We start from the raw sequence: 18,377 nt of genomic DNA, 5'->3' as shown, positions 1-18,377 counted from the left end.
ATGGTGAGTTTAAAAAAACAAACTGTAGTATCGTTTATTTTTGCCCTAAATGTCAAGCAAAGCATTGTTTGCATTTGTTGAAATAGATAAAAGGGTGCTCTTCTCGCCCAGGTAGAGTAAATTGTGTTGCGGGAGCGAAATACATGTGCAGCCAAGTAAGGAAAGGCAGAAATGCAGCAAAATACGCACGCTCGCACACACACACACGTGTGTGTGTATATGTATGTATATGTATGTATATGTATGTATATGTGTATATATATATATATATATATATATATATATATATATATATATATATACATATATATATATATATATACACACATATATATACAGACGCTCCCCTACTTACGAACATTCAACTTACGAACAACGGTACATACGAACATATCTGCAAATTGCATTTAAGTCCAAAAATGTTCGCAAGTCCAATTTTGTATTTCGCGCCTTTTTCGGAGTAGTACTTCTTTCCGCCGCTAATACCGACGCCTGGCGCTGTGAGAGCTCAGCTCACCCAGCATCTACCTTCTTCTTCGTTGCAATGCGAAAGTGCGTGAATGTATCTCCAGTGTGCAAAGAACCTTTTTCATTTGTATCATTAAATATCTCATGCATCCAATATTGAATATGGTTGGTAAAAAGCTAAAGGCTTCTATTGAGGGAGTTGCAAGGAAGAGGCAAGCCATTTCATTTGAAACGAGTGGCAATAATAATGAAGCTTGATGCGCGTGAGAGTGGTGAGCGTTTCACGGGCATTGAATCGTTCGACCGTCAGTACCATTTATAAACAGAAAGATCGAGCAGCAGGACCCAAATATTGAACGTTGCACAAAGTTTGCAAATCAATTGAATGATGCCATACAGTGCTACTGCATCATTTATGATGAAAAAAAGAAGAAAACTGTGCAATCGTCATTAGGTCGCTTCTTTTGGCCAGTTTCTAATACATAAATCTCTCTCTCTCTCTCTCTACAGTACTGTACATATTCTCTCCATTTTATTAAATGTTTTTTTTTCAGTACAAACCAATGCGTGTTACTTATACAAGCCTTAAACATACAAATGCACTTATATAAACCTTCAATATACTTATATCGGCCTTAAACATAAATTATAATACAAAATATAGCACTGAATCAACTTACAAACAAATTCAACTTATGAACAATCGCTCGGAACCAATTGCGTTCGTAAGTAGGGGAGCGTCTGTACACATATATATATACATATATATATATATATACAAACATATATATATATATATATACATATATATATATATATATATATACATATACATATACATATACATATACATATACATATACATATACATATACATATACATATACATATACATATACATATACATATACATATACATATACATATACATATACATATATATATATATATATATACATATATACACACATATACACACATATACACACACACCATCTCATTCTCTGAACCGCTTTATCCTCACCAGGGTCACGGGGGGTGCTGGAGCCTATCCCAACTGACTTTGGGCGAGAGGCGGTGGCGAATTGGTGGCCAGCCAATCGCAGGGCACAAGGAGACAAATAACTACTCACGCTCACATTCATTCCTAGGGGCAATTTAAAGTGTCCAATAGGCCTACCATGCATGTTTTTGGAATGTGGCCTGGAAACCAGAGTACCCGGAGAAAACCCACGCAGGCCTGGGGAGAACATGCAAACTCCACACAGGTGGACTGACCTGGATTTGAACCTAGGTGCCCCATTGTGAGGCCGACGTGCTAACAGGGCTTTTATTCTGTCTTTGTACTGAAACAGGTCATCTATACATGATAGCACATCACGTAAAGAACGGTGAATATATTCAAACTAGGCAGCATCACACCAGCTTTGTTGTGTCAACACAGGCAGTAGTGGTAATACTAGTACTTGTTTATAGAATATCACTCCATCCAAGTAGATGTTGAATGCGGAGGTTTGAATACGACACACAAGAAATAAAGCACAGTATATTTTTACTGCAGTAATCAAATAATTTGGCAGGTTGTGCTTTTATGAACGTAATAAACCATTTTTGCCTTCTTCATTGGTTTAGCTGATGACCAGTTAAGAGGAAGGAAGTCATTAGGTAAACAGTTTTTCCTTTCATCTGTATCACATTTGAAATTGGAAACTTGTGTTATGCATTATTAATAACAAAATACAATAATATACATAAATCATGTTCAACCTACTAATTGGATACACTACAAATACAGTTTAATATTTAAACAATTAATTCTTAATTTTGAATTTTATGGCTGCAACACATTCTAAAAGAGCTGGGAGAAAGTTTAGGAATGCCTACATTTGAGGCAAATTTACTGCCACCCAAGCAATGTATTTTTCTTGCTTTCCTGCTTATTTCAGAAAGACATTGCCAAACCATATTCTGCAGAAGTTACTAGGTATTACAGCATGGCTTCATAGTCAAAGAGTGTGGGTACTAGAATGGCCTACCTGCAGTCCAAACCAGTGTCCCCTTGAAAATGTGTGGTGCATTATGAAACATAAATTTGTCGTGATAATCCTCAGTTGCGCTGCGAAGTGCAACACAGGAGTCGAGAAGCAGGCAGTAAAAAGGCAAGGGAAGTTCTGGTGCACAACTCAGCGTTTTAATGCAAAGTGGTCAGTACAAAACTGGGACAGGGTTATCAAAATCAAAACTGAACGGGGAGGACGCACACTGACGAAGAGGCAAAAACATGACTCACGTGACTGAGACCAAACGAAACACTAGGTACACAACCATACATACAGAACACAGGGTTTAAGTACACACACAAGGGCTGATTACCAATGACGCACACACCTCCACCCGAAACCCTAACAAGACGTGACAAAATTAAGATAACGGAAAACCAGGACTGTTGAACTCCTGAAGCTGTAGATAAACCCAGAATGGAAATAATTTCATCTACGAAGATTAATAAAATTGGTTTTCTCAGTTTTCGAAAGTTAATTGAATGTTGTTTAAAAAAAACGTGATCTATGGGTTAAATATGACTCTGTCCCAGCTCTTTTCGAACTAGGATAATGATTATTTGCTATGAACAATTAGGTTTATCAGTTTGAGAATTAAATATCTTGTCTTTGTAATGTAGTGTATTCAATTAAATATAGGTTGAACATGATTGCAAATCATTGTACGTATTCTCTTTTTATTTATGTTTAACACAACGTCGCAGCTTATTTAGAATTGGGGTTTCATATCTTATTTGTTGTTCAAGGTAATTCAGGTCTGTGCAGTGTGCAGGATGGTATTATAGCTGAAAATAAAGGGATAATCAGAAACCCACCCCACTACGTTGATCACTATAACAACAATGAGTAAGTCAAAGTAGCTGGCAAATGAATTTATGTTCATTGCATTATAAGCATCATATTCAAATCATTTTTTTATATTTCAATATTTACTTTTCACCTACCTTTTAATGTTTTATATTGCTATTATTTTATTCTTGAATTGAATACATTTGAAATTGTGGTTACCTTCATCAAAAAATGGCTCCTTTTGTCTCATTGTGTGTGAACAGGCTATGTGTGTGGACTATCCATATTCCTCCAGGTTCTAGCATTCTACTGACTTTTATTCATTTTAACTTGGAGAACGACTCGTATTGTCACTATGATCGACTTGCTATTTTAATTGGGAGCAACCGGCCTGTTGGTAAGACGCACACACTTGCAAACACTAAGTGCTGCATATTATACCAGATATGGCGTTGAAGGAAAAAACTACCATAAGAAAATCGCGACATTTACCAGTCATTGTAACATTATGGCACTGACACCTACTCTGACGATTTATTCTAAATTTTTCAGGAATTTTCTGTGGAGGTTTTCTTCCTGTCCCAGTGCTTCTGAAGAATACACAACAAGCAATAATAGTCTTCTCATCTGATATGAATACTGTAGGAAGTGGAATTATTCTATCGCACCAAGTTGTTCACAAAGAGCCTGATCCTGGTGGGCATAAAATTTCTGACATCTAACATGGCACATTTTGGATACAACAACTGACCACTTACACAGTCTAATGCAGGGGTTATCAACTCTGGTCCCCGGGGCACCTATCCAGTCTGTTTTCCTCGTCTCACGCCTCCAACAAACCAGAATCAAATAATCAGGATCATTATCAGGCTTCTGCACAGCTTGCCGATGAGTTGATCGTTTGATTCCGGTGTGGTAGAGGAGAGTGATATAGAAAACAGCTTGAACGGAGTTCGTAACCTCTGGTCTAATGCCATCTAATACAAATGATTTAGCCCCCACAAAGATGATGTGATCAGTACTATTAGTTTTACATGGTTTTGAAATATATGAAGACATAATGTTTAATAATGATGGAGAATGTACTGGATTGAAGTAAGAGCTAAGTCAAGTAGTTTGGGTGCTAAATCATATGTTCAGTGGGAGCATTAACCTTGATACCTCTCTAATTCACCGGTCAGACTTCTAATACAGTAATACCTCGACATATGAGTGCCCCGACATACTAGGAATTTGAGATACGAGTAAAATTCCGAGCAAATATTTACCTTGAGATACGAGCATTTGAGACAGCCAGTTGGCCAGGCCGTGAGGGGCTACTGATGATTTCACCACAGTGTCTCTCGTGCAAAGATCTCTACGAGCACTGGGGGGAGAGTTGCATTTTTTCTTTTTTTCTTTTTTTTGCATTAGTCAATGCAGAATTAAGGAAAACACGACTGATCCAAAGCAAGTCGGTGCAATGAAGGGTAGTGCGAAGAAAAGACGTGTGATGACAATCGATATTAAGCACGAACTAATCAAAAAGCATGAGTAGTGTATGTGTGACTGAGCTGGCTCGCCAATACGTATGGAGCAGGAAGTTCGCTTCGAAAGCCGCGTTGGAATACATTAACCTCTTTGCCTTGGTTATTGCACAAGGTTTAAATTGAGTGTAACGTAAGATTAAGACTTTTTTTAAGTGTGGGTGTATAGGAACCTAAGTTCATTTAAGTTGAATTAAAAGTTTATATTACGTTACGAGCGCATCCGTCGAGTGACTCTCTCTCTCGCTCTCTCTCCCGCGTAATTTTATTATTAAACATCATAACCACTAGTTATTTGTTACCCTGTTAGTAGATGGTGAATTACAGCCAATAAAAATATGTTTTTCCATTGTAATATCCTGTTTTGGGTGTTTTTTTTCAGAAGGTGGGAACAAATTAATTTGTATTTGGTTCATTTCTATGGAAAACTTTGATTTGAGATACGAGTAAATCGACATGCGAGCTCAGTCCCGGAACGCATTAAGCTCGTATCTCAAGGTACCACTGTTCAACTGTTTTGTTAGATATCATTATGTTGCATAGCGTAAAGGAGTCAACAACTTGGATATTTTCGTCAAGTCATAATTGGACCTTTTTCATTAGATATCATTATTTTGCATAGCGTAAAGAAGTCAGCAAGTTATATATCTTCATCAAGTCATTATTGGAACTTTTTCATTAGATATCATTATGTTGCATAGCATAAAGGAATCAACAAGTTATATATCTTCAAGTCCCAGTTGGAACCTTTGATTTTTTCCTTCTCTGTGAATGTGCGCGCGTTCTTTTTTGGATTCCATCAGAATGCGGCACAATTGTTGCAGTCACGGAGCAGAATTCTTTGAGTAGTCCAAATTACCCACTCTACTACAAAAACAACTGTTCTCTTCGCTGGGTAGTTTATGCTCCACAAGGTCATATTGTAAAGGTAAACTATTTCCAGTAAATATATTTTAAATAGGAGATTTCCTCCTTGTATGAGTGTAAAGTGCTGCTATTTTCCCACAGATGGATTTTACTGACTTTGATATTGAGGAGTCAAGTGGATGTTTGTTTGACTCCCTAACTGTCCTAGGTGAGGTGCAGGGTACAGAGAAGATTGGTATGGTTTTAAATCCGATACACTATCGAAACACAATAGCTCCCAAGAATTTGGAATGTTTATTTTTTCTTCTTTTTTTCTCCCATTCCTTCTGTCAAGCGGTGCTATGTGGCCGCAGTATTCCTCCACCTGTCCTGTCCTACAACAGTGTCATGGTCCTTGACTTCACCTCGGACAGCAGCATCACACATCGAGGATTCAAGGCAACAATAGCATTTATTAGTTATACAGGTATATATGTAATTAGATTTTCTGAAGGAAATTAATTTATCTTCGCAAGTGGATTAAGATTACAAATATTTCATCTCTTTCTCCGAAAGACCTTTTTGATGACAAAAGAAGAAAACTGGGTTGGAGGGGCCAAAGAACTTATGGTTAGTGATTTTTTTCATTTACAATATTTTCCCATGCCAGTGCGAGTAGTCAAAGTAGGGGAGACTTAGTTCAATTTACGTACCTTTCAGAATTTTATCACTACTGCTGGACTGCAGGGGAATATATTTGTCACAGAAATAAGGGTGTTATTGAATAGTGGCTCATTAATTTTGGATGAAACTAATATACAGAATTGGCGAGCTAGGGTGTAAACTAGTCGAGGGGACGCCAATTAGCATTGTGAGATAAAAACATACTCGGTGGTATGTATGGCACCTTTGCAGAACACAACTCTGAGTAAGGTTTGCGCATCATCTAACTCAGGGGTCGGGAACCTTTTTGACGAAGAGAGCCACAAACAATTCATATTTTCTAATGTTATTCCTTGGGAGCCATACTCCAAATTTGAAAGTCAAAATACATGTAAACGGGTGCCTTTTTTTGTTTGTAATTTCACCACTTTTAAAGTGGAAAAAACAGAATACTTTTGACAACATTCTTATGCAGTTGCTAATCAATGAGTATGCATTCCAGAAGTCTAATGCAAAAAAAGAAGATTAAAGCAGCTCTAGACGTAGTATCTCAGCCCTGTCACCAGCGGTTTCCGTATTTTAGCTCACAGGTTAGCAGAGAGCCAGATGCAACCATCAAAAGAGCCACATGTGGCTCCCGAGCCATAGGTTCCCTACCCCTGATCTAACTGGTAATGGCTAGCACTATTAACAAATGAATGTCTCCCTCCTGCTTCTGGCAATACGACGTTTAAAAGTTTTAAATATGAAAATGTCCAATCCTTCAAAAACTGCATTAAGAAAGCAACAAAAGGAGGTGAAGGGAAAATGGGCACTTTAAATAGGACTTCAATGTGCCGGGCAGAAACTTCAATCACTCACTCGAACCATAAATAGTGGCGGACCTGCATGGTACACGCTTTAGGTATTGAAAGTACAATATTTACAAAATATACAACATTTTTATTAATTCAATCATTCATTCATTTTTCATTCCGCTCATCCTCACAAGGGTCATGGGGTGCTGGAGCCTATCCCAGACAACTATGGGCAAGAGGCATGTGACACCCTGAACTGGTTTCTAGCCAAACGCAACGCATAAGGAGACGAACGACCATTCATGTTACATCCATACCAAGGGGCAATTTAAAGTGATCAACCAGCTTACCATGCATATTTTTGGGATGTGGGACGAAAGCAGAGTGCCCGGAGAAAACCCATGTGGGCAAGGGGAAAACATGCAAACTCCACACAGGAAGGTTGGAACCCTCGATCTCAGAATTGTGAGGCACTAATATATACGAAATATTTATTGTCATTGCTCACTGACGATGCAAGTTATACCTAATGAACTAACTGAAAGTTAAACATTTTGATCTACAAAATGATAACATCGTTTTTGGTAACATGTTTAAATTGTTTAATCATTTTTAAAACACTATTTAGCACTGTTTCCAATTTACCAATTACCAATACCATTTATAAAATTGTTTCTTTCCTAAGCACATGAACATTATTTCAGTTATTCTAAATGTTTGAAACCATAGTAGCGGGTATATTCTAATGATGTAGGAAATTCTAACCTCTATTTGACCATTAATAGTGGTTCTAAACACGGTCAACCTCATTGGAGAAATTCAATACATATTTTGTAGTTTTTCATTTTGCATCTACATTTAGGGTCCAAAACACATACACACACAAATCTGATGATGCATCCTCCTCCATAGCATTTATACAGAGGCAACAACTAAAATAGATTAAAAATAACAACAAAATGATGCATAGAAATTAAATGCAAATAACCAATGGAGATCAGACATTGCTTTTGAATTTTGCTTCAACAGATTTAAGAAAAAAGGCCTCACCAAAATGATGCTAATATTTAGTGACTTGCATTTTGTTCGTACTCATTGTTAGAGAACTTGAATCACACCAGAGAAGCTGTGGGGATGTCAAGTAGCAGCAGACTTCTTTTCCAGGAAGTGAAGGAGTGGCGCTTTGATGATGAGGATGATGGCTTGGAATCGTCAGGGAGGGAAAAGTAGCTCTAAAAAGAATTTTGCTTTTTTTTTTTCCTCTAACACAAATGAAGATGAATGATACTAAGGAATATCATATGAATGTTTTATTTAAATAAAATTCTTGTTATACATTCAGTTTAATAATTTTATTGTAATACTTTTATTGTCCTGTTTATAAAAATTAATACGAGCTCGTGTATGTTTTGCTTTTAATTTCATCATGTTATTGTCCAACTGGAGGTTGTTGTCATTTGTACCAAGAAATCTATAAAAGAGGATTGTAATTTCACTTATACATGAAATGTCCAACACAGTACACTTCTCCAATTGCTACTAATTTACAGGCTATTTTGTATATGCACCACATCTTTAAAATTAAAATAAAAAACCTACATTTTCTACAATAAAGTATTAAATAAACAAACAGGCTTTGCTATCTCTGTTTTATAACAATCCCCTCCTCTGCTAAAGTGTGATGTCATACTATATAGTGTCATGCTGAAATCTGTCTTCCCATTGGTGCTTTCAACATGTAACAGTACAGTTACAGCATAGGCAACTCCCCCAGCATGCGTGCATGTGTGTGTATAAGGGTGGAAACTGAGTGGACTCTGCTCTTGCTTGAACAGAAGCACAATCTTCAACTCTGTACAACTTGTTTCAAATATGGACCTAAGTATGGTGAGAATGATCTTTTTATTACTACTTGGCACTGAGGTAAGGCTTTGTCAAGTCATACAGTACTCTGAAAGTAAAAACAATGTAAACATGAATATTAATTTAGGACTTCAATGTAACATACCGGTCAACCTCTGCCGATAACTGCCCTTATAAATGATTATGATTCCCCTTACAAACACCGTACGAGTCGTACGGTGTTTGTAAGGTTTTTGGGGGGTTTGTAAGGGGAATCATAATCATAAGGGCAGTTATCGGCAGAGATTGACAAGTATGATGTAATCATGTTTCATGCCCAAGGTACACATACAATTAAATCACACACGTAATATTTATGTTTCAGCTCCTGTCTGTGGTAGTTGCTGTTTGTATAGTGGTTGTAAGTGTGCTCTACTTAATGTGCGGATCTGCAAATAAAACCAAACTCCTAGTCACTCTGCAAGACCCTGCTGTGAAATATCCGCTAAAGCTAATAGATAAACAGGTATGCAAAGCATTACACAGATTATTTGTCACTCAATCAATATTGGCCTGAATTTTGTCATGACCTTCTGCAGGAAATTAGTCATGACACAAAGAAATTTCGTTTTGGCCTCCCCTCTTCAGATCATATTCTTGGCCTCCCAGTAGGTACTAAATTACCTGTCTGTCCTAATCATTTATGACCACCGCATTGATGCATTACGTGGTGTACTCGGTCATCTCATCCGGTACTTTTCCCCAGGTCAGCACGTGTATCTCTCAGCCAAGGTGAATGGCAGCCTGGTCGTCAGAGCCTACACACCAGTCTCCAGTGATAATCAGCAAGGATATGTCGACCTTGTTGTCAAGGTATTTGACACTTTTGTTTTTAAGCCTTTTCAATGTATTTCACAATATGACACATCTAAGATGAAGTGGGATCTTATGATGTAGTATATTAAAAAATAGACCAATCCTTGCTTGGTTAGGTTTTGCAGGAACGTATAGTGTAGTCGAACCCAAACGCAGGGAAGCAGTCAAAGACCGGGAGTAGTGTGAAATACCAAAAACTTTAATGACTGTGACAAGGTTCTCCAAAAATGTCAAAGACTTTGAAATCAAATAACAGAATCAAACCTGACAGGGAGGACGTGGGGAAACGAGGATCACAGGCAATGTTCCCTCTAATTTTTCGTTGGTCTGAGCAGAAAGTCAACCTCCCTGAGCGCACTGAGTACCAGTGTGAGCGACATCATCGGTACTCGGATGATTCGCCTAAAGACGTTTCGCCGCCTCACGTTTGACAAACGGGCAGGTCGCCGAATGGACGTTCCGCCGAACGTTCATTCGGCCGAACAGAGGTTTCGCCGAAACGGGATTTGCGCGCTCGCCCCGCCCCCGGATCGGGTGTGTACAAGTTTTTCAACCTCGGCCCGCGGGCCATATACGGCCTGTTAGGATTTTTAATCCGGCCCGCCGCCGGTGTTGTCCAAATTATAGTAAAAATCAATGTTAGTCTACCATCAATGGCAGCCCGGGAATAAGCACTCTTGGGCGGGCATGGCAGTCCGGGAATAAGCACTCTTGGGCGGGCAGATGTAACAGAACCGAGCCGTAAAATGACAGCAATCGGGTCAAATCCATCCTAAAACAGCATTTAATGATTAAATACAAATATGAGAGCTCTGTGGACATTAGAACCGAGCCCAGGGAAGTGAATTCCTCGGTAAAATGTCGTGATGATATCGCGATGGAGGCAAAAAAACGTCTATATACGTCCATTCGCCAAACGGCTCAAAATGCTCTCAAATTCGGTCAAATCCAGCCGAAAACAGCGTTTAATGATTAAATACAAATACTGGAGCTCTTTGGACATTAGAACCGAGCCCAGGGAAGTGAATTCCTCGGTAAAATGTCGCGATGATGTCGCGATGGAGGCAAAAAAATGTCCATATACGTCCATTCGCCAAACGGCTCAAAATGCTCTCAAATTCGGTCAAATCCAGCTGAAAACAGCGTTTAATGATTAAATACAAATACTAGTATTTGTATTTAATCATTAAACTAACAAATACTAGTATTTGTATTTAATCATTAAACGCTGTTTGAACGAACGTTCATTCGGCAACCTGTCCGTCTATCAAACGTCCGTCGGCGAAACGTCTTTAGGCGAATCATCCGGTCACGACATCATCATTGATCGCTATGGGCACACCAGTATCACACCTGCCACAAGCAGGTGCATGTCAATGTTCCCTCTAATTTTTCATGTAAAACATGCTGTAAAACACGAAAAACATAAGTGGACAGACCTACTGCCACTGGCTGCCGCTTAAACGGCGCCATCATAGGGAAAGGGGTAAAAAAAAAAAAAAAAAAATTTAAATCGATTTTTTTTTTTTTACTGCGCGCCATATGATTGCTGCTGCACAGAGAAGAGGAGAGTAGTGCGCAATTGCGCACGTGCGCAGCTTAGAGGGAACATTGATCACAGGACATGGGCATGAGCATGACTAACGTAGGCAAGCCGACAAGGACTGACAAACACACAGGGTTTAAATAGACAGACAAGGGTTGATGAGACAATCAGAAACTGGGTCACACAACAGGCAGCAAGCAGGAGATACACCACGGGTGGGGAAATGACAGGTGAACTCAATAGGCAATCACAGGAAGAGGTCACAAAGGGGAAAAACACAACAAAACCAATCCCTAACATGCTTATGGTTTTTATTTCTTTTTGTATTCAACTGTAGTATTAAGTCCAATAAATGCCCCCAATAGTTTCTACAGGATTAATACCCATAGTCGCTTGGGACAATGGGTATTACTGATGTCAAAAGGAAAGGTAGGCAATCTGGGATGCTTGCATTTGATTGGCTAAAATACTGGTATCAGCATTGATAAATGTCTGCCTACACTAAGTGCTAAGTGCCAATTTCTAGAAATATTAGCTTGCTTTTACAATTTCTCCACGATTGCACATTTGTTCTGATGTGTTTATTGAATTCATTAAACTAAATTACAGTAATACCTTGACATACGAGTGTCCCAACATAGGAGAAATTTCGGATGCCAGGAAAATTCCAGGATTTTTTTTTCCTTGAGATACAAGACAAATTTGAGATATTAGCATACAAGATGGTTCCCGCCAAGTATGCGAGAGGCTGCTAATGCAAACAGCATCGCTCTGTCTTTCTCGCCGAATCTCCCTCGCGTAAAGATATCTACAAGCACCGGGCCGGACAGGTTGCATTTTATTTACTGGAGCTAGCGTGACCGAGTCGATAATCTGCGAAAAAGACAGCAGAATCTACATGGACTTGAAAGCAAAACAATCATCAGAAAAAGACACCATTGGAATTCCTTCAAGATGAATCTTGCCTGGTTCGATAATTTAAAAAAACAAACTGGGATACATTCGGTTCTGAGGCATGGAGAAGCAGCAAGTTCCGACTCGAAAGCCGCGGTGGTGTACATTCACATATTTTCATCACACAAGAATGTTTAAATTTAGTGTAATGTAAGATTAAAAAATTCTTTAAGTGTGTATATAGTAATCTAAGTTCATTTAAGTTAAATTTAAAGTTTATGTTATGAGCCCGTTGTGGTCAAGTCTCTCTCCTGTCCTTTCTCTCTCCCTCCTCAGCGCACTTCGCGGTAGGACGCTATCGTCTGTCTGAACTGAATAATGTAAGATTTTAGTATTGAAGATCATAACTACTAGATAGGTATTTGTTACTTTGTGAGTTGGTGGTGAATTAGAAATAATAAAGGTGTTTTCCATTGTTTTTCTGAGGGTGGTAACGGATTAATTTGTATTTAGTTATTTTCAATGGGGAAAAATTGATTTGAGATATGAGTTAAATGACATACAAGCTCGGTCCCGGAACGCATTAAGCTCGTATCTCAAGGTATTAGTGTATTTTGCATAGATGCACATGATAAGGAATTGAATATCACAAAACTTCACAGTTTGCCACTGGAAATCTCTTCCACTTCCTCGTTACATTACAGAGCTAGGAGACACTAGAGATCTTCAGCTCCTCCATCCTCCATTTAATGCTCAATGGGGTTTCCGTCTGCAGAAATGCACCATTATCCTTATCTTATTTTACGACAGTGGGTGTCATGATTATATCCCCTTAATACCGAACTGTAGCTTCCCAGTTCAGGCAGGCCACTCCTACCACAGGGCTTTATTATCTATCTTGGTCTTCTCAGGAGATGGGAAATTTTAGACATATATGCAATTAGTTTGTGAACTTAGCTGTGCACCATCATTAGGTTATGCTTCCTCTTGTGATGATAGCTATTCAGACCAGTTGCGGTCTGAGCTCAGACAGTGGAAACAATGTTCTTAACACATTTCTTCCACATTAGCTTCCATCAAAAAAGGTTTGAAGATCCCTTTGTTCTTTATTTATTTAATTTTTAACATTGTCAGGTGTACTATAAGAACTCTCACCCCTCATTCCCAGCGGGAGGAAAGATGTCCCAATACTTGGATAACATGACTACTGGAGATGCAATTGACTTCAGGGGTCCCAGTGGACTGCTTGTGTATAAAGGGAAAGGTATTACCGTGTGTAATATGTACACTAACTTGCAGTTCACTATTTCGTACAATACACGATTTGAAACAGCAGATGTCAGTGTTGGACAAGGTTAAATAAAATGTATGTCTTTCCTTTCTCTGGTTAGGTCAGTTTTCCATTCGGCCGGACAAGAAGTCAGAACCGCGGATTTTAAAGGTCAAACATATTGGCATGATTGCTGGAGGAACCGGTTCGTTTATCTTACATTATTGTCTTTTTTTGTTTTTTGTTTTTTTGTTATGGTTATTATTATTGTTATTATCATTGTTATTATTATTATGATTATCATAATTATTATTAGTTTATTATATTATTTTCTATGGACCAATCCATTACATCAGATAAATATTTGTTTTTATTATTAATATTATTAAGCAAATTTTGCTGTGCATTTATATGAACGCATATTTATCATCAATTATTTAATGTTTTTAAACCTGGAAATTTAGTTTTGACCATGAGACATTTGAATCCTTGAAATTCTTTTTTGAAATATCATATTTGTGCTATTCTTTAGTTAAATTATTTTCATTTATACTTTTTTATGCACCATTTTATTATTTAGGTTTATTTTTTTTAAACAGCTGATTGGCTGGCCACCAATTCAAGGTGTCCACCCGCCTGGTTCCCGTAGTTATCTGGGATAGGCTCCAGCACCCCACGCAAATAAGTGTGAGGATAAGTGGTTCAGAAAATGAATTAATCAATTTTCAAAAAAAAAAAAAGAAAACATTTTTAAAAAGGCAATGGCTATTAATTTATAGTGGTTAATTGTTCAATTGGCAATTTTGCTAAAAAATACATTAGCAGCAGACACCGCTCTTTTTTTAATGTAGGATGCATTATACTTATCTTTATTTGTAATATGAATGAAGTATTTTTCTGTCGCAGGTATTACACCTATGTTACAGTTGATTCGGACGATCACAGCTGACCCTAGCGACAACACAATGTGCCATCTGATTTTTGCCAACCAGGTCAGTTCTGTACCTTTTTTTTTGGACAGTGAAATCAACCAACCCCAAATATGTTTCTTCATTTACTTGTTGTGATGCAGACAGAGAAAGATATTTTACTCAGCAATGAGCTACATGAGGTCATAGAAAGCCATCCCGGAAAGCTGAAGCTTTGGTTCACGCTGGACACAGCAACTGAAGGTAATCAAGTATTACGCCATTCTCTGTGACTTTCTCAACCTGACTGGTTTATTATATTTGAATATATTTGCTGAAGTAAAAATCAACAGTGTTAACTTCAAAGTCAACGGCAATCCCTAATGGTACTGTATCTTTTAACATTTCAAAATGAATCTTTTCATAGTGTTGCGATCATATAATTATGTTTATTTGGTAACAAAAAAATAAAATAACCACTGCATTAAAAGACAAAATATAACTAAATGGATGAGGCCTGATATATATGAGCTTGGCAATGAAGTGAGCATTGTTGAAGATGAAGTGAACCTGATTGACTGCATTTTATACTTATTATATTTCTTGAACTATCATACGAGAAGCGTAGGTGTAACACAGTCAATGAAAATTGGGGATTCCCATAATTATATTTCTTGTCAAAATGCAGCCAAGTCCGTAGTGATGTCTTTCTCACTTTCCTACATTGTTTACAAGCTAAATTACAATCAATTTCTTATGCAAAGCACTGCTGAATGTTCCAAGTGAGAACGCTAACAAAAGGATTGTGGGCTGAAGGAAAGCCCAAGTGGAGAGCTACAGCATAGGTCTGACACAGTAGTTAAGAAGAACATACATTTGCATAATCCTTTAAGCGAGGAGAAGATAATGTGCCTAATATTTTACATAAGTATGAGCTAGACTGCTTTTGATTTTATTTTTGTTTGGTTCTGTGTCATGGCATCATTTGAATGGCTTAATAAATACCAGTTTTCGCACTTTTCGCATACATACATTTATTCATTCATTTTATGAACCAGTTTATTCTCACTAGGGTTGTGGGGGTGCTGGAGCCTATCCCAGCTGACTTCAGGCCAGAGGCGGGGGAAACCCTGAACCGATGGCCAGCCGATTGCAAGGCAGGAGGAGACAGACAACTATTTACTCTCACACTCATACCTAGGAGCAATTTAGAGTGACCAATCAGCCTACCATGCATATTTTTGGAATGTGCGAGGAAACTGGAGTAGATGGAGAAAACTCACGCAGGTGGTTGTTTGTCTCCTTGTGCCCTGCGATTGGCTGGCCACCAATTCAGGGTGTACCGTGCCTTTGGCCCGAAGTCAGCTGGGATAGGCTCCAGCACTCTCCGCGACCCTAGTGAGGATAAAGTGGTTCAGAAAATGAGATGAGATGGGAGATTGGATTGGTATACCTTTACAATTGTTAAAGGGTTTATAGTGGGTTAAAGACTGTTGAACGAATTGTGCTAAATTCAATAGGAAATAATGCCTCTACTGAAAAATCAGAGTCACAAAAAACTTCTGGAACCAATTAATTTCCTAAGTAGAGGTACTACTGTATTTGTCAGACACTATACAACAGTATAATGTCCATATTTTTTCAGCTATATATCTATCATTCCATCCCTTACATCATTTATTTCTATTTTACAATTTCAATTCATATAGAGCTGTGTGATTATTGACTATTTTTTTTATCACTCTTTCACATTATGTTATACATAATTCAATGAGTAATGTAAAAACTTGTGATAGAACCCCAGAGCAGTTTTGTTGATCTGTCCAAAAAAACTGTATGGACAAAATAGTTAATGAACAAGCAATCTCAATGGGTCTATCTGTTTTCCCTACCCTAGGTTGGAAGTACAGTTCCGGGTTTGTTACCTCTACTATGATTAAGGACCACCTGCCTGCTCCATCCTCAAATGTCCTTGTTGTCTTGTGTGGTCCTCCTGGAATGATCCAGCATGCATGTCTACCAAATCTGGACAAGCTGGGCTATAAAACAGAACACATATTTGCATACTAATGTTTCAATTCGTGAGACAAGTTATAGGATTTTTTTCTCCCCGTGATCAATATTTCAGATTTTTTTTAACATCTGGTAGTTTCCAATTCTATAGTTTGTCATTTTATGTTTTGATAAATAAACTTCAAAACATTGATGTATCAGTATATATATGATCAAAATGTGCACAATGTTTGTTAAATGTGGCAAAGTTGAGTTTAACTTTTATTTATAAAACTATGATTACATTTTATAATAGAGTTTAGACCAGGTGTAGGGAACCTATGGCTCAAGAGCCATATGTGGCTCTTTTGGTGGGTGCACATGGCTCTCCGCTAATCTGTGAGGTAAAATATGGAAACCAATGGTGAGATAGAGTACCGAACGCACCAATAGGAGCGTCACGTCATATCGGCACTGGCATTGATGCTACCTCTAGCGCTACTTTAATCAACAGTTTTATTTTTCATTAGACTCTCCTGTATGCATACTCTTGTTGATATTCATTGATTAGCAACAGCGTAAAAATGTTGTCAAAAGAATTCAGAGACTTTTTCAATTCAATTCAATTTATTGGCGAAAGAAAAGCACAAGGCTAAGGGCCATGTAACGATGACAAGAAGTGTGTAAAGAAAAAAAAACGCGGTGTTGTCACTGGTTCACGGTCAACACGTCATCCAGAGCCCTCTTGAACTGAGCGACCGTCGGCTTCTCGACCACACTGCGGAAGCCGGTTCCAAGGTCCGGCGATGCGCACCGAAAAAGCAGCCTTCCGCCGATTTAACCGGAACCTGCGAGGATACACCTTCCACGGATGACCCCTCAGACCTCGATCAGGTGCAGGCGTGAAGAAGAGATCGCGGGGCATGTTGTAGTTACCGTGGAGGATGTTGTAGGCCAGTATCAGGTCCACTCGCAGACGCCTGGCCTCAAGGGTCGGAAGATTGAGTCGCTGGCATCTTTCCTCGTAGGACATTGTGCTGAGGCCGCGGACCATCCTCGTTGCAAGCCTCTGGACCCGCTCCAGATGCTGGATGTCCCTGGCGAGGTACGGTGATGCAGCTTGGACCCCATACTCGAGAATGGGCCTCATCAGGGAAACATACAGCGGAAGGAAGATGTCTGCAGTGATGATGGCAAAGGACCGGAACATCAGGAACAGCACTCCACGAGCTTTGTTGGCTGATTGGATGCATTGGGCCGTTGGTTTGAAAGTGCCATCGACAATGATGCCCAGATCTTTGCACCGTTGAGAACGTTCCAGTTCCAGGAGTCCCGGTTCAAAGTCGAGAGGTGCATCAGGAGGAGCCCCAATAGCCAAATGACTGCATTTAGTGATGTTGAGCTGCAAGTCCCACAGGTTCGACCATCTCCACACGTGATGAAGGCACCTACGCAGGTCCTCGAAGTCACTCCGAGGAGCAACGAGCTTCACATCAGCAAAGAGGAGAACCCACTGGGAGATGTGCTCTGGCAGGTCGTTGACAAACACCACAAACAACAGTGGTCCAAGAGCGGAGCCTTGGGGGACACCGCTGGGGGCGTTGTGTGTCTCCGAGAGTATGCCGTTGACTTGAACTTGAAAGGTGCGGCCAGCCAAAAACGCATCAATCCACCTCACGACCGCTGGGTGAATCACATACGCTTCCAGCTTGCGGAGTAGCAAGCGATGGTTGACCGAATCAAACGCCTTGGCGAAGACCAGGTCGGCAATTTGTCGATCGTCCATTAATTGAGTGACCCATTCCTCCATCATCAGCAAGTTGGTGAGGCAGGATCTCTTGGACACGAAGCCATGTTGACTATCGGAGATCACCGCTGCGTTCTGGAGATGGGCCATCAT

At 39.1% G+C, this 18,377-nt stretch overlaps 2 protein-coding genes across 2 annotated transcripts in view; both read left to right on the top strand.

Annotated features, from left to right (window-relative positions):
• LOC144071571 (ovochymase-2) overlaps positions 1-8,755 on the top strand; it is a 15,678-nt gene extending 6,923 nt beyond the window's left edge. Inside the window, exons 6-14 of the mRNA XM_077596799.1 lie at positions 1-3; positions 2,101-2,133; positions 3,275-3,374; positions 3,581-3,714; positions 3,870-4,013; positions 5,647-5,771; positions 5,852-5,945; positions 6,045-6,176; positions 6,266-8,755. The exon at positions 1-3 is cut by the window's left edge and continues 199 nt beyond it. Coding sequence (XP_077452925.1) covers positions 1-3; positions 2,101-2,133; positions 3,275-3,374; positions 3,581-3,714; positions 3,870-4,013; positions 5,647-5,771; positions 5,852-5,945; positions 6,045-6,176; positions 6,266-6,324 — 824 coding nt within the window. The 3' untranslated portion in view covers positions 6,325-8,755. The remainder of the gene's footprint in view (positions 4-2,100; positions 2,134-3,274; positions 3,375-3,580; positions 3,715-3,869; positions 4,014-5,646; positions 5,772-5,851; positions 5,946-6,044; positions 6,177-6,265) is intronic.
• A 134-nt stretch (positions 8,756-8,889) lies between these two features.
• Positions 8,890-16,691, top strand: cyb5r2 (cytochrome b5 reductase 2). The gene is made up of 9 exons (XM_077596796.1): positions 8,890-9,036; positions 9,377-9,517; positions 9,591-9,663; positions 9,758-9,864; positions 13,442-13,571; positions 13,699-13,782; positions 14,484-14,569; positions 14,650-14,749; positions 16,383-16,691. The coding sequence occupies exons 1-9, from the start codon at positions 9,022-9,024 to the stop codon at positions 16,553-16,555; spliced, it is 909 nt and encodes a 302-aa protein (XP_077452922.1). The 5' UTR covers positions 8,890-9,021; the 3' UTR covers positions 16,556-16,691.
• Positions 16,692-18,377: the final 1,686 nt, after the last annotated feature.

This window comes from Stigmatopora argus, chromosome 3 (assembly GCF_051989625.1).
Source record: "Stigmatopora argus isolate UIUO_Sarg chromosome 3, RoL_Sarg_1.0, whole genome shotgun sequence".
Classification (NCBI taxonomy): Eukaryota; Metazoa; Chordata; class Actinopteri; order Syngnathiformes; family Syngnathidae; genus Stigmatopora; species Stigmatopora argus.
The sequence above is the reverse complement of the archived record's forward strand: the minus strand, read 5'-3'. Positions and strand labels throughout refer to the sequence as shown.

Coding starts and splice junctions, on each gene's coding strand:
- cyb5r2 (XM_077596796.1), top strand. Junction 9,518..9,590: donor TAAAGCTAATAGATAAACAG/GTATGCAAAGCA, acceptor GACCTTCTGCAG/GAAATTAGTCATGACACAAA. Junction 14,750..16,382: donor GCTGGACACAGCAACTGAAG/GTAATCAAGTAT, acceptor TCCCTACCCTAG/GTTGGAAGTACAGTTCCGGG.